Below are 16,923 nucleotides of genomic sequence, written 5' to 3' on the forward strand. Positions count from 1 at the left end.
GCTTTATATGTTTTTGAATTATAAGATTACACTACTATTTTCTTTCGTATCCTGTTTACATTGTGGAATTGCTGATAGTTAATTGGGTTCTTTGTTTTTTCTCCTCTCGTGGTGGTTCCTTCCCTTTTTTTTGATTGTCTCTCTTTTTCTGTAATTTGATGATAGTGTTTTGTGTTTTCAGTGGTTCCCCTTTTTTTTTGTTCTATCGTGTGTGTCATTTTCTTCTAATCTCTGGTCCCTTTTTTTCGTTTTTTAGTTCCCAGCAGTTAATTTTTATTTCAAAACAGTTTCCTCATTCTCCTGTATGCCTCCCCATTTCCCGTTTCTTAACTTCCCATAACCATTTCTATTTTACAGGGAATCATCATGTGGCCTGCTCTGCTGGATCATTGGATTAGGCTTCCAACTGGTTTGGGTTATTCTTTAAGCCCACCATTGCTTCGGGTCTAATTCGGCTTAACCCCAGACAAAAACGAGCATCTACAGCTGCCCCTCTTTGCTCATTGTCGTGTAACGAGAATAGAGCAAAGATCAAAAGATGATCGAGCTTGTCTGGTTCTAAGAACTTCAAAAGATTAAAGCACTCCATTGTTACTTCGGGATAAATGAAACTTGAAAAATCTTCAAATGATAAGTCTGCTCCCTATTCCTTCAGGGAGTATAAGACTCGAACAATCTTCAACAAACGTGGCTGCTCCCTATTCATTCAGGGAGTATAAGACTCGAACAATCTTCAGCAAACGTGTCTGCTCCCTATTCGTTCAGGGAGTATAAGACTCGAACAATCTTCAATAAAACGGGCCCGCTCTCTATTCCTTCAGAGTGTATAGAACTCGAACAATCTTCAACAAATATGTATGCTCCCTATTTCTTCAGAGAGTATAGGACTTGATCTTCAACAAACGTGTCCGCTCCCTATTTCTTCAGAGAGTATAGGACTCGAACAATCTTTATAAAACGGGTCCGCTCTCTATTCCTTCAGAGAGTATAGAACTCGAACAATCTTCAACAAACGGGTCCGCTCTCTATTCCTTCAGAGAGTATAGAACTCGAACAATCTTCAACAAACGGGTTCGCTCCCTCTTTCTCTAGGGAGTATGGAACTCGAACATCTTTTTCTTACGGGTTCGCTCCCTCTTTCTCTAGGGAGTATGGAACTCGAACATTTTCTTCTTACAGGTTCGCTCCCTCTTTCTCTAGGGAGTATGAAACTCGAACATTTTCTTCTGCTTTACTACTTTCTTGTGAAGACTTCTTGATGATTTGCTTCACTACTCTCTCGTGAAGACTTAAGTTTGATTTTCTTTGAAAGTCGAACCTGAAAATCAAACATTATCAATCATTAATGTGTGCTTGAAAATTTGAAAATCATTATACTAAAAAATTTAGAATTTAAGAGAATCTTTTCGAATTCATTTCTCTTGTGAGAGCTTGTCTCACCGCAACTAAATGCGAGAGTCTTCCTTGACTTGACTGTCATTTGAACCCCTCCCTTTCTGGGACATTGAATCGGTTAATAACTCCTCGCGCGCGTTTCTTTTTCTTTGTACTCGAGAAATTTTGCTTTTTCTCCTACATCTGATAGTCTGATGGTTTGCTCCAACACTCTTCCGAGAAGGTTTAAAAAAAATATGCTTCACTACTCTTCGATGAAGGCTTAAGATGGTTTGCTTCACTACTCGTTAGTGAAGGCTCAAAATGGATTTGCTTCACTACTCTTTGGTGAAGACTTGGCTTTGCCCCAATCTTCTGTGTACAAGTCACTTTAATCGAGTGATTTCTCTTTTCATACGCGAACATCTCTGTTTTTCTTCTATATCTGATGGTTATCACTTTAGAGTAATGCTTCTTCTGTGGATTAGACCTCTCAATTCTTCAGGGTATGCCTCTTTAAATGTGATTTCTTGCGTTTGAGGTTTGAAATCTTCCTTTCGACTTGTCGGGCTTCTGACATCATGCATCTTCTCTTTTCACTGGAAGATCTGTCAAAACCATGTGTTTATGCATGAAACACGACACAAATGCAATTAAATGTATTAATGTAATGCATTTTCTTTTATGCAAATGATGTTCTCATGAATGCATAAATGTCGATTCCATCTTCATTTGACTTCAAAGTGGTGAACTTAGTCTTCTTATACTTGATTATTCCTTTCCAGGATCTGCTTTATATACCCGTGTAACAACTCATAGTTTCCAACTTGCATTTTTTACGAGCCCTCTGATCTTCTTCTATCTCCTTGTCATCTTTATTATCTATCTTTATTTCGGAGAAAATGTTTTCTCTCTCAACTTCTTGATATGGTCAGAAGCATGATTGTGTTGCCCCGTTTTTGGAGACTATGTACATGACTATGCCAAACTCCACAAAGGTCAATGGGATAGTTGCATCTGTTCTGATTTGACTCTTGAAACATAACGCCAAGTGGACCCATCCAAATTTCATTTTCATCACATCATTTCTCATTTTAACCTTGGAGTTGCGTAAGACAACCTTCATCTTGGATAATGGAAACAACACATGATCGCAACATTGATTCAGCATCATATTTACTGGCTCGTAAAATATTTAACACATTCATCTTTTCATGTGGCTTCTGCCCGTATCTTTCAATTGGAGAAGCTTTTTACAAAGCGCTCAGAGTTTTTTTTTTTGCATGGTATTACAAGGATACCAAAACTCAATGGAGATTAAGATGGGATATTTTGGCTCGCCAATATTAATGTATGTGAAATCACTGGAATAATGCAACTGATGATGGACAAAATGATCATTTATGGTAAACTCCACTGTCAATGTTTCACCATTTTCAACACTCATACATTTCTATCTCATTGGAATTATTTGTTTAATTCAATGATCGTTCAACAGATCTTCATTGGCTTCCAAAGATGCCCCACATTAATACCTCTGGCCGAAACATGCATTCACTAATGGCGCAACATTATCTTATTCTGATATGGGCCTTCAAAATACCCCAACACCTCAAATTGTAGGGCTCATTCCTTCTTCATCTGAATCATGTCATCTCAAAATGATGGGGGTTCAGTCATGCCCCAATGTGGGTATTCACGGCTCCCTTCGTACCAAGATCTCTTGACTTTGAATGCTCAAATTCTAGTGCTGCTACACAACAGTATAGCTGAATATCTTGAGGGCTTCTCTTCATGTTGCCCTAAACACTTAATAAGTGATCAATTCTTCTAACAAAATGTCTTGTGCTTTTATACAAGCCGTAAGATGTGCCTCTTCTGAATGATGAGATCATATTCTTCTTAATGGGTTACTGACAACGTCACAAGGAAACGTTACAAGCTCCATTCCTCGTCCTTCTGATCTCTCAGACTATCTGCTTCAAGATTGCATAATGCTTCATGCTCCGGCATTGCTTATTCTTCTTCTCAAATAGAGGCACAATGAGCCTCATCAACTCCAAGGACCTTCCATATTTGAACTGTCCTGTTTGAAAATGTTTTTTCCTTTTTCTTATTTTAGGGATCAAAGAATGAAAGATTTTTTATAAAATATTGTCCCTTAATTCAGGCTCACAATGGAATCAAATCATAAACATGGGTTCACAAAATATCAAAAAAATCAACATCTCTTTAATATTTTCAGGGTTATAGCTCTTTGACAAATGTCAAAATTGAGGGGTTGACTTCAGGTTGGCTTCTTATTTTCTAAGGTTTCAACCACCGAAATATCATTTCCTTCTTGGTCATCGTGAATATTGCAACATGCCCTTCTTTCTTGGCTTGGTATTTTAATCGAATGCAGACAAAATGACGCAACTAGCATAATCCATTACTAGACTTTTTAGAACACTTTCATTTCAGTTCTCTGAAATCTTCCATTTGTTCAAGCTTCGTAGAATCCTCTAATCAAGGCAGTGCAGAAATATCGATCTAAAAATGAAATTTCTGAGTACACGTGTGAAATTGACTATAACAAGTGTTCCTTAACTCCCTTAGTCCATTTTTACCGCAACTCTTTATTTATAAAATTGATTTAATTTGCCATTGTCTGGCTAGCTGAAATCAGCTTTATCTTAATTTGCCTCTATCGGGCTAGCTGAAGGATCCATCTCATCACAAAGTCTTTGACTTGACAATCACAGTGGAGCATACACCGAATTGCCAAGTATCCAATCAAGGTCATGATTTGAATATAATTTATTCATAAAGCCAGGGCTTTCGAGTTTCCTCTATAACCAATTGCTTTAGCGGAATAGCTCAGCTTTATTTTATATATAATCATTTTTATCAGGGTAGCTGAATTCTATCCATAAAGCCGGGGCTTTTAACCAATTGCTCTAGAGGGACAGCTCAAGCTTTATTATATACATATAATATTATAATCTGGGTATACGGATCCAATTTCTTAAGCTCGTCAGGATGAACCTGTCATAGTCTAGGTGTTGTTGAAAGTCAGAAAATCTCATCGTTAGAGTTCAATTTCCAAGCAACTGACCTAAACTAGATTCATCTGCTTGACTATTCCATCCGTAAAGATCATAATCATCATTGAACGTCATCAATAAAAGTGTGGTCTATTCAGTTTCGTAACATCATACACAAAAGATGCCCCATGTTGCCTGCTTCTATGCATACCTGAATACCAAGCCTATTGTTCATCCCCTTATGATAGAAGAAGGCTATATCCTGCAAGAAAAGGGTATAGTGTTCGATTGTATCTTCTGGGGATAAGGTCAAGGTCCTTGTTTTATCAGGTTTCAACCTTGTCATTTTGTCAAAGATTTATAACTCTAATCATTAAAGAGCTTCTAATTCAGTTGATATTCAAAGAATTTCAAGTCATAAATTCGATTCAATGCTCACCATCCATAAAGTAGCATGAATTCAATTAAAATATCCTTAAAAAAACTGAGAAATGATGAAAAACAAGTTCAAACATGATGTTGCAAATGAGAAATACGATTGTGGTGGAGCACAACCTTTACTTGTTCAACTAAAAGGCCTTACTTTCCCCAGAATGACGGGTGCCCCGTTGGATTAGGGTTTTCATCAACATTCTCTCCCCATATCTCGATTATTTCTCGTGTCAGGACTCCTTTATCAACGAGATTTTCTATCTCTTCCATCAACGGTATACACTTGTCAGTGGGATGACCTAATGCCCCCATATGAAAATCACAAGCACTATTCGGGTCGTAGCCATAAGCGGATGGGCTAGTCTTCATTCTTAATGGCCTTGGAGTGAGGTATTGATTCTTGATTAAAGGGGATAACAAGTCGGAAATGGGCACTTGAAAAACCTTGAGGGTCGTATTTTCCCAAGACATCTTCTGCGGCCAGTCTCGGACTACCTCTTCTTTAACTTTCTTCTTGTTACTTCCCACTTCTATCTTCTTTTTTAGCATCAAAGAGGTCTCAAGAGTTGATTCCTTTATCTCTGCTTCACATATCTCACTTTCCTTGATTTTATTTTTCTCTTTTCAACACTCTCTTTGGCATGTACTTCACTTATTTCAACCCCATCAACTTCATTCTGGCGATTAATTTTCAACTACTGAGCATCCACCTCTATAACTCCATGAGCCAAAAGATTTCGAACCTGTCGCTTGAAGTTGCTACAATTCTCGATGGAGTGTCCTCGGGCTCCAGTATGATATTCACAAGTAACATCCTCATTATACCAACTCGGATAAGGGGGCAGCAAAGGCTTGGCTAGACGTGGGACAATCAGTTGGGCTTGGAGAAACTTTGGATATATCTGGATATGAAAACTCTTTTGATCCCACTTTCTCCTTGCCGTTATTATGATCATATTGAAGACCTTGTGACTGACCACTGAAACATTCGCTTTGAAGGTTTAACGTTTGACCAACATCTTGGGAGAGACATTGATTTGAAAATCTCCCTTCATCGATAAGTTTTGAGCTTCCGGGGAGCTTAGGTTTTCCATTTTCAAAGCATAACAACCCTTCCGTGATGAAGTTTTGAACTTTAAATTTCAGGATCGTACAATCTTCTGTAGAGTGGCTAAACTTTTGAGAATGATAACCGCATGATCTTTTGACACCTTGCCAGTCTGGACGCAAATAAGTGTTGTACCTCGGAGGAAAAGGCTTTAAGAGCCCACTTTCAAAGAGAAAGGGTAACAAGTCTGAATATGAGATCGGAATCGGGGGTGTCATCTTCTTCTTTTTTTTATTCTTTTTGGTCTTCTTTACTGGCATTTGAGCCTCCTCTATGCCTCTTTTCTTTGAGTCCGACTTCACTTTCATATTAGAAGTTTCACCCTTAACTTTTGCTTTTCCCAGTATGATCTCCGTAGCATCTTCTGGAATCTTACTTGATTTTTGGAGTTGACTTGAATTACCACATCCCCTAATAGGTTCTTGATCAGTTGCTATCATCACATTGGCTGCACCACTAACATTCAGATTCTCACCCGAAGTCTTCATCTGTTCTTGATCATTTGCTATCATCACATTGGTTGCACCACTAACATTCAGATTCTCACCCGAAGTCTTCATATTTTCTTGTGTAATAGGGTCATCTTATGATTTCTCCCCATATATCACTGTAATCATCATGCTCATCAACTTGGACATCTGTCCTATGGATTCAACTTGGAACTTCCTTGCTTCATCAATCATTTCTTGTTGGGTCTTTACGAGCTGTTCTTGAATTCTCTCGATCTTACTAACTCGTGCTAAGATCTCATTCATTGTTGTCTATCTTTCCAGAAACATGTCTCAGGGTAACTTTAATTTAATTTCAGAGCTTCTGTCATAGTATCCTTCACAAGTTACTCTCACATTTTTATGATTGATGCGTGTAAAAGTGCTTAAATTAAAGCGATGAGAATGCAAATGTGGATGCAAAATGCAAAAGGTGTTAATCCCAAAAGTGACCACTATAGAACAACCTTCATTTAGACAACAAGATTTCATTACACCATGTAATCAAAATAAAATTGTGATTCTTCATTTCCTTGAACCGTACTCTTCATGGAATCTGGCATTGCATCTCCAAAATGGTCGGTGTATTTGATCACATTTGATGAAATCGGTTGTCCTTGAATTGAATCTTGGGATCTCCATCTCTACTTTCAATGGAAAGTGCTCTTCACGTCTTTGTGAAGGGTCTTCTCGTCCTTGGCATTACTGCATCTATCTCCTGAGGGAACATCTTCAGGATGTCTTTCTTTGTGGATCGGTCTTCAATCAGTTTCAAATTTCTTCATTCATCGGATGTCCTTCTTCATGAATCGTTCTTCAGTCAGGTTCAAATTTCTTCATTCGTCAAATGTTCTTCTTCATGAATCATCTGAATGCCTCTGGATCTCCAGATTTTGATTACATGGTTAAGAATTTCTTGTCTCATTATGACCAGCCTTCTTATTAGTCAATCACTTGTGAATTAACACCTTGTGATGACATGAAGATGTGAATGCAATAAAATCAAAATAAAATAGACATAGAACAAAATTGGGTTAGTGCACATAATATAAACAACAAAATAAGTACCATAAACATCAAATAAAACCTACCCTCACATGCTGGCTACCCAATCATGCTTTAGTAGATCCTACCTACCATGATATCTACCCCATGCTTTGTTTGAACATTAAAACCATAACCTCATGATATCTAATTCGCATGCTTGCTTGACAAATAAACCTAACCGCGTGATATCTAGTTCACATGCATTTATTCGAAAAAACGAAAATGAATGACTCAAAAAGCTTTTCCTTGTGTATCCTCCTCACGGGACTCTTAAGGTTCGGGTTTGGCTCGACCTAAGTTTGGGATCTATGTTCACTATATGCTTGGTTCGGTTCTAAAGTAATAGGTTCTCGAATTGTCCTTGTCGGTGCCCCATTGGGCTGTCGAACCCTCAATCCTAGCCCATCACAGGCTTTAGGGGATCGAGTTCAATTTCGAGGGAACACACTTCCTTATGTCCATGCGGAGGTGAATACCATCACGAGGACCATAAGGCGTGAGCTCCAGGAGCGATCCACTATCCCATGCGGAGGTGAAAACCACACGAGGGCATAGTCTCTCACTCCTACTTAATTAGGATGGAGCGGGGTTTTAGCTCATGTCATGAAAATGCAACTGTGTAGTGTGTGAGGAAAAGCGAAAAAACACATAATAAAAGCACTCAAAAATCAATTTTCAATTCACAAATAATCTGAAACCATTAGCAAACAGATCAATACAACTATTTAATTGTTAATCGAATTAAATCAAAATACAAACAAAACTTATTAAAAACCAAACAAGGGATAAAAAACCAAATTAAAACAAATTTATAACTTTCAATTGCAAAGACACTTAATTAATCGACTATCGGCCTGACTCCCTAAAAAAATCCCCAGCGGAGTCGCCAAGCTGTCGAAACGATTTTTTTCTTAAAAGGTGAAAAAAGGTGAGATTTTGAAAACCACATTAATTCTTAATTATCTCTTTTTAATTTAAAAACAAATGCGATTTAAAAGACATCTTGTTTCGAAAATTTTTGGATTTCCTTTACGATCGAACAATACAGTTCAAGGAGTCGCCACCAATCTTTGATTAGGGTGTGATTGAGCACCCAAAAATGCTTTGTCATTTTAAATAAAAATTAATTTGAATTAAAACAACAAATTGAGGTCTGCGTTACCAAAATCCGAGTTCGGGAGTCGGTTACGTGTGGGGAAGGATTAGCACCCCCACAACGCCCTAAATCGGTACCTAGTCGATTAATTAACGTTTTTGCAATGAACTTTACAAATTCGAACTTAATTTAATTTTTGATCCCATAAAACAAAAATGTAAATTTAAAACATTCAAATACACTCAAACAAATTAAATTAAAATTACCAAGTCATTTTAGAAAGATAAAGAATGTTCGATTATTTACAAATATCGAGACCAGATCTTAAAGATATAACAACCTTTTCTCGATATATTTAAATAAACGAACATTTCTTTTTCTCTCGTTCCCAAATTTTAGGTGACGAATCATTTTTTGGTTTCACTTTCGGGATACACTTTTAATTTAAAATCATTAGAAGCGGACTTCAAATCAGTTATGACAGCCCCCTTGAAACAATTTTAAATTAAAAGTATATTACCCTTAATCCAATTATGAATATGTCGAGTTATGCAAGTGAAGTTATCATGCAAATTATGCAAAAATGATGTCATGTAAAAATAGTTAAACATGCGATTAAAATAAATGAGTAAATAAATCTAAAGCTAAAATTACTATTAAACAAAGACCACAAAAAAAAACTATCAATGCATTACATATACCAAGATCAACATAAAACTGAGACCACTTGTAAAACTAAAATGAAAACCGAGAAAATGTTATGCCAAATATGCAACATCACATAAACTTAAAATAACATACCCACATGACTAAAATGTGACATGCAAAAACCTTAAAGTCTAATATCTAAACAACGTAAATTAAACAAATCAATATTTAGGACGAAAATTAAATGAACATAAAATAAATAGACATAATTAGATACATGCAAATTTCTACCTAGGGACTAAAATGTAACATGCAAAAATTAACAATTTAATGTTTAAAATAGCAAAGATTAAATACAAGAATACTTAGGGCTAAAATTAGATGCGGGTAAAATAAAGAGACAAAACTATAAACATGCAAATGTTGATTTATGGACTAAAACGAACATGCAACCATACAGAAGTTAAATGTCTAAAATAACAAAAACTAAATAACATAACATTTGGGACTGAAAATTAAAACGCATAAAATAAAGATGCAAAATTGGAAACAGGAAAACATTCGGTTTGGGGACCAAAATGAAAACAAACACAAGAACTATAGGGATTAAACGAAATTCTAAGGACTCGGTGGCTAAAAGCTAATTAACCCTAAAATTTTAACATATAACCTAAACCTAAACTAAAAAACACAATTCACGTGGAGCATATTCAGCTTCCTCCCCTTCTCTCCACTTTCCATCTCTCCCTCAGCCACACACAGTACCGTTTAACACATGAACCCCCTCCATCTCTCGGTCATGTTTTAAATTGCTTGGCCACCATACTTTGGTGGCCACCTTTCTTTCGACCATAGCTCGCCATCCCCGCCTCTCGTCCTACAACTCTACACAATCGAGCCTAATAAAGTTGGCCACCGTTCAAGATGGTTCCCTCCTTAATTCTGACCGTCAACAGAAGCCGAGGTAAACGACCCTAACTTTCTATTCCCATTTTCTGGTTCGAAACTATATTAGGAAAATGCCCTTGAAAATGAAAAAGAGATTTCTCATTGGTGTTATTTCTTGTGTGAATCGGATATGGGTAAGAGAATTGATTGAATCTTTTATTTCTTTTCCAAAACAGAAAAATATGAGAAATGCTTAGTTCTTTCTTTTAGTGCTTTGTATTGATCTTGAATGTGACTTACTGAAGAAAGATGAATGCTTAAGAGCCCACTCAAATTGTTTCCCCATCCCTTCTCAATTTTCAGTTTTAAATAACAATCGCAGACATACGAAACAACAAAGAAAACAAACTGAAAAATAAAAGAAATTGAAGAAGAATTCCTCGGAAAAACGTACCTTTACTGCTTTATCTGTTTTTGAATTATAAGATTACACTACTATTTTCTTTGTATCCTGTTTACACTGTGGAATTGCTGATAGTTAATTGGGTTCTTTGTTTTTTCTCCTCTCGTGGTGGTTCCTTCTTTTTTTGTGTTGATTGTCTCTCTTTTTCTGTAATTTGATGATAGTGTTCTGTGTTTTCAGTGGTTCCCCTTTTTTTTTGTTCTACCGTGTGTGTCCTTTTCTTCTAATCTTGGTCCCTTTTTTTCGTTTTTTAGTTCCCAGCAGTTAATTTTTATTTCAAAACAGTTTCCTCATTCTCCTGTATGCCTCCCCATTTCCCGTTTCTTAACTTCCCATAACCTTTTCTATTTTACAGGGAATCATCATGTGGCCTGCTCTGATGGATCATTGGATTAGGCTTCCAACTGGTTTGGGTTATTCTTTAAGCCCACCATTACTTCGGGTCTAATTCGGCTTAACCCCAGACAAAAACGAGCATCTACAAATATATAAGCCAACAAACATTAACTTCATCATTTTGGACCAAAATGTTAATTTTTCAAGCACATAGGGCTTAAAATTTTATTTTTAGTAGAGGGACTAAAATAAACTTTTAGGTATAACACATAGACAAAATATTTCTTTCCATAGTAGAGTGACTAAAATGGAGTTTTAAGTATAATACAAGTACTTCTAATGTACATTAACCTAAGATTTATATACAGCGCATATAGTATTACATGAATGCAAATAATATCTACATTTATCGAAATGGATGATTACTAAGTCCTTCTGGCTTCAAGTTCCTACATGAGGCAGCAGATGGCATTGACATTATCATCGTTGAACATGTTGCTGACGTTGTCATCGCCTCGTTGTGTTACCGGAATATTCCCGTGCCGATGACCTAGATTGTACCCGTGTTTGTAGTAATTGTAACTCTCTTTGAACTCGTTCCTCGTGTCCCTGAAGTAGTCGCCCATCGAGGTGAAGTACAACGGCACGTCGGGATAGGGCCAGAACTCGGCCCTTTTTCCCGACCTCCTCACCTGTTTCAACACCTTGTAACGATCAACGTGCCCGATTACGGTTACTTTTTCCAACTTCAGGTCAACTTCCACCGAATTTACACCTAATATATTAACGGACAAAATTAAAAATTTTATATCGAGAGTCGAGATAAAAAATGATAGATACAAATAAATACCTCGAAGCTTGTAAAGGGCTCTTTTGACTACTCTCTCGCAGCCAATGCAGCACATCCTGACTTTGAGATCCACAGTCTGTGAAAGAGAGATGAACTAGTGAATTTAAATTGATGGATGCTTATCTTTCTTGTTATTCTTTTGTTCCTTTTTTCTAGGACCAATTTATGCTTCATCTGGTTATAGGCATGGTTTTCAGAACCGGATCGGTTAGCGAACCGGCCATGCTACCGGTTCACTGGTTCAACCGGTTGAATCGGTCCGATCGGTCGGAAGAACCGGACAACGTCATAATTATTTAAAAAATTAAATACAAATACCAAAAATATTTAATAAAAAATAATTTTTTGTATCACAAGTCATATTCAAAGCAAATCATAACATATATAAGTTAAAAACCATAAAATCAAGTGAAACAAAATGATTCAAATTAACTACAACATAATATTTAAGGTAAAACATATTAAATAATAAATATAATTATATAACTATAATTAAAAAATAAATTTGGGGTTAAAAAATCATAACAAAATGATATTGTTTGGTTTAATTTTTTTTTAAAAAACAATCTCACATGGCTAAGAAACATAGAAGAGCATCCCAAAAGTCTAAAGAGTAAAAATATGAGAACAAAACAATCTCACGTTGCTAAGAAACACAGAATAGCATCACAACTAACTTTTATAAATAATAGAGGTAATTTGTCATTTAAAATCATGGAGCCTTTTGGTGAGCATTGAGTGAACTATTCTTTCACTTCAATCAAACTCGAATTTTAGGCTTCAATCGAGCTTCTAAATTTTTTTTAAGTTTAAGCCTTTTTGAGTTCAAGTTTCAATATTATATTTCGAGTTTGAGTTGAACTTGATAATTTTTAGCTTGTGAATTTGAGTCGATTGAGCTTACTTTTAAAGTTTTCAAGTTCGAGTCGAGCTCTGCAATACTCAATTTCGACTTGGCTCGTTTAACAAACGACATTGTTTGGTTTAATTTTTTTTAAAAAAAACAAAATTTCCGTTTTTTTCGGTTTTCAGCCGTCCGGTTCGAACGGTTCAGCGGTTCTAGCCGGTTCACTAGTAACGGTTCAATCGGTTTATATTGAACCGGACTAGCACACGGTTCCCGGTTGAACGGTGATCGGTCCGGTTCGATTTTCAAAACAATGGTTATAGGAAACCCAAGGGACTAAGAAATACCATGTTGGGTCTTAATATACTATTAAGTAGATACAAAAATATTAGGGTTAACTACACATATGATCACTTATGTTTGAGTTTTATTTACTTTTGGTCACTGATTTCAGAATACATAGATATGGTCACCTTAGTTCTTATTTAATTAAGATGTGGTCACACGAGTTAACTGTCGTTAAATATTTTGGTATAATCACACATTTGGTCCATGTTGTTTATATATTCTCTCAAGGTGGTCATACTTCTAATAAATTAAAATAAATTTAATCCTCCAATCGAATGATGTCACTGTCATTGGTACCACATGTCGTGTCATGTGTCACCATTCGGTTGGAAGACTTACTTTATTTTAATTTAAAAAAGCAAGGCAAATTGGCGGAAAATGAATATATTAAATTAAAATAAATTTAGTCTCCAACTGAATGATGACAAGTGGCATGACACGTGACACTAGTGACATGTGACATCATTCAACTAGAGGATTAAATTTATTTTAATTTATTAAAAGTATGACTAAATTACGAGAATATGATAATAGGATCAAATGTGTGATTATACCAAAATACCATGTCACTTAATATGTTAATTGTTAACGGCAGTTAACCCGTGGTGATCACATCTTAAATAAATAAAAACAAAAGTGATCATATCTTAATTAAATAAAAACGAATGTGATAATATATTATCTATTTTGAAATCAGTGACCAAAAGCGAATAAAACACAAACAAAAGTGATCATCCGTGTAGTTAACCCAAAACTTAATTCAATTAATTCATTCGAGTATTTCACAAAATAATGTTGATCAGATTTAATCAAGATAATATTTAATAGGTCTAGAGTTCAAGTCTTCCGTTAACTTAAAATTTTCCACATACTCTTATATTATAATCTTTCGTACTAAAAAAAGTGGATAGTATATATATTAAGTTGTTATATCAATTATCAATAAATGAAGAGATTCAATTTTTTTATTAATCTAGGGTAGTTAGAATGTATTATTTGTTCGAAATATTCTCGACAATGAATGTTTAAACATATTTGCAGACGTTGTGCTCGAATCCGAAAGGGATAACAACCATCTCCTTAACCACCGAGATAACCTAAAGTATAAAAACTGCAACTTAACCTAAGATGGATCAGAAAATTAGCAATATATATACATATTGGAGGAGGATGAAAGGGGACCTGTAAAGAAAGTGGTTGGCCCTTAGGCTTCTTGTGGTGATGGATGTTGCTTGTGCCCTTTTTGCTGTCTCGGTACCCAAAGAAACAGTGAGCTATAACAGACATAAGAGACCCAAATGCTCTTGCTATTAGGGTACCCATTGCAAATTTCAAAGTACCAAACCAGGAGATAGAAAGAAATCCCTTATGGAGTTGCAATGGCCTCAAAGGTCCAAGACCCCTTGCTGATATGAAAGTAATCTGATACTCTTTAAAGAAGATGAACCCATCTGTTGTGTTTATATCTCTATATTGGGACCCCTCCCTGAGGGCATCATACTTCACACATATTTCACACGTAAAATTCCGATACTATTATAATGTTGAAAACCCGCTGCTGGAAAGGAATGGTATCAAAGTACCTTGTCAATCGAAATCGATTGACACGGTTTTTTAAGATTATATTGTGTTTATCACGACTGCAGAAATGACAACGATGGTATTATTCGGAAGGGGAATATGAGATGATTCGGGATATGAATGAACTTATGTTTTGATGCCAAGGGAACACATATATTCCTGAAATCTTGTCTACCCAGCATCTTTTTTCTGGAAAATAAGAACACAACGTGCATGCAACAATATTCAATGTGGAAAAAACCTAACAAAGTTTGATTCCCGAGCACATTGATTGAGTGAAGCCTCACAAAGGCAGTGGCGGATGTATACAACCCTGGAATCCGAATTTATTTATTTTAATTGTTCATTTTACTGAAAGTATTCACCCTGAAATTTTATTTGTATCCACATTTATGATAAATTATTAATACATATGTGTTATCCTGAAAAATATTTCTTAATCTACCATTGCAGAAAAGTATAGATGTTTTAAAGCCTACACAACCTATTGGTAGATATTTAAAAAATATCAGCTGAGGATTTTTAATAATATCAGACAAAGTGAACAAATGCACTGACAATTATTTATATTCTTCCTAAAATTACAAGCACCGGACACATACCCTAATTAATATCCATATCCAAAATTACATGAGAATCAAATCTAATCGAGTAAACTTAAAAGTAGTGTCAAATCGAAATCGAATTTTAAAAATAAATACAGTCAAATTCCGATTAGAGTTTAAACTCGAACTTATTATAGGTTGAACTCAACCTATCTTGTTCATACTCTACAATCATGATCATATATACATAAATATTCATATATAGCACCACTCATAATATACATACATACATATATATATTGTGGGATGTTTTGATTCTTTAAGAGTAGTCTTGAGTAGGGTTGTGAATGAGATAAGGTAAATTACGAGTTACTTGAGTTTGATTCGATCAACTCGATCAACACTCGAATCGAATAGACTTAATTAAAGCTCAAAATCGACTCAAATTCTTAACGAGCTGAAGTGAGCTACTTAATACCTGACTCGATAATCATATATTGTGTTATCAAGGGTTTTGTCTGCCACACTCATCTGTGGGTAGCTCATGCGATTGGGATTGTGCATAGAGCAACATGCAATCCCGCCATGGATAGCTAAATTCTTCACCTATGGAGGGGTTCTGAACGAATCGAGTTGAGTTTGAATATTGTTGAGCTCAATTTGAAAATTTTAAAGTTGATCTCGACTCTACTCGTAAGCTCGCGAGTTTAAAATTGTCAAGTTTGACTCTAATTTAAAATTAAAAATTGAAACTCGGCTCGATGATCATATATTATGTTATCAAGTTACTTGATACCCGACTGACCGACTCGAAAGCTCTTGAGCTTAAAATTGTCAAGCTAGACTCCAACTCAAAATCAAAAATTAAAATTGGACTCGAGCTCAAAAAAATTAAACTCGAAACATTCTCAGACTTAACTCAATTTAAGCTTAAACTCGATCTTGATTAAAGTTCAAACTCGAACTCGAATCTTAAATACATGAAAACCTTATATTGTATTTTTAGAAAACAACATATAAATATTATTATTATTATTAATTTAATATATTATTTTATTGAGTTGCTACTGAACTTTTCGAGTTAGATATAAAGTAGGTCACCTCTGCTGGTTAAAACCTCAAGTCAACTTCAAGTTCTAATTAAGTCTATTTGATTCTAGTGTTGATCGAATCAAACTCGAATAACTCGTATTCCGTCTCGTCTCATTTACATTCCTATACAATACTTCTCTTAGAGAATCAAAACATCCCACAATACATATAATATTATGAGTGGTTCTTGTCCTAGTCATAGTCTACTTGGATTAATGTATTTTATGTTGAAGTTCTCTGAATTATTTACGCAAAAGAATTTTATCCATGAGGTTCTATGCCAATATTGCAGTTTATTCGGTGACAACTTTTCGTCACTAATAGTTTCGACAAGGTTCGACGCCTTTTAAATTAGTGACAATTTGTTGGTTACCACTGGAAGCATAATTTGTTAACTAGAAAGTGGCAAAACAACTTTTATTCTCTTCACAATAAAAAAGGATACAACACTAAGAATGTCCCTTGAGTTTTATTCTCTTAGAAAAATAATTTGTCGCACGAACCAACTTACTTTAATAATTAAAGGAATCGTTGTTGTTTCTAGATGTCACGGTTTCGAGCATCAACAGTTGTAACAGGGTGATAGAGCGTTCATTGTCAAATGGTTAAGGATATATTGTTAGTAGATCAGTAGGTCATCATGTGAAGTTGAGTATCGTGCTATGTCGTATACTAAATGTGAGTTAATTTGGTTGGCTTCTTTGTTTTCATCCTTCAGTCTTCCGATCACGTCTGCACTATCGTATTGTGACAA

General features: G+C 35.5%; 1 protein-coding gene across 1 annotated transcript; it reads right to left on the reverse strand.

Annotated features, from left to right (window-relative positions):
• Positions 1-11,176: 11,176 nt before the first annotated feature.
• Positions 11,177-14,443, reverse strand: LOC120206527 (heavy metal-associated isoprenylated plant protein 30-like). The gene is made up of 3 exons (XM_039206157.1): positions 14,134-14,443; positions 11,757-11,832; positions 11,177-11,681 (listed from the first exon to the last, which is right to left on the reverse strand). The coding sequence occupies exons 1-3, from the start codon at positions 14,272-14,274 to the stop codon at positions 11,356-11,358; spliced, it is 543 nt and encodes a 180-aa protein (XP_039062088.1). The 5' UTR covers positions 14,275-14,443; the 3' UTR covers positions 11,177-11,355.
• Between the last annotated feature and the right edge of the window lie 2,480 nt (positions 14,444-16,923).

The sequence above is a fragment of the Hibiscus syriacus genome, unplaced genomic scaffold, assembly GCF_006381635.1.
Source record: "Hibiscus syriacus cultivar Baekdansim isolate YM2019G1 unplaced genomic scaffold, ASM638163v2 tig00013960_pilon, whole genome shotgun sequence".
Taxonomy (NCBI): Eukaryota; Viridiplantae; Streptophyta; class Magnoliopsida; order Malvales; family Malvaceae; genus Hibiscus; species Hibiscus syriacus.

Bases quoted from the DNA above. Each gene is read 5' to 3' on its own strand.
- LOC120206527 (XM_039206157.1), bottom strand. From the start codon at position 14,274: ATGGGTACCCTAATAGCAAGAGCATTTGGGTCTCTTATGTCTGTTATA. The intron at 11,833-14,133 runs GTCCCCTTTCAT...TCTCTTTCACAG, and splicing joins GCCAACCACTTTCTTTACAG to ACTGTGGATCTCAAAGTCAG. The intron at 11,682-11,756 runs GTATTTATTTGT...TTAATATATTAG, and splicing joins AGCCCTTTACAAGCTTCGAG to GTGTAAATTCGGTGGAAGTT.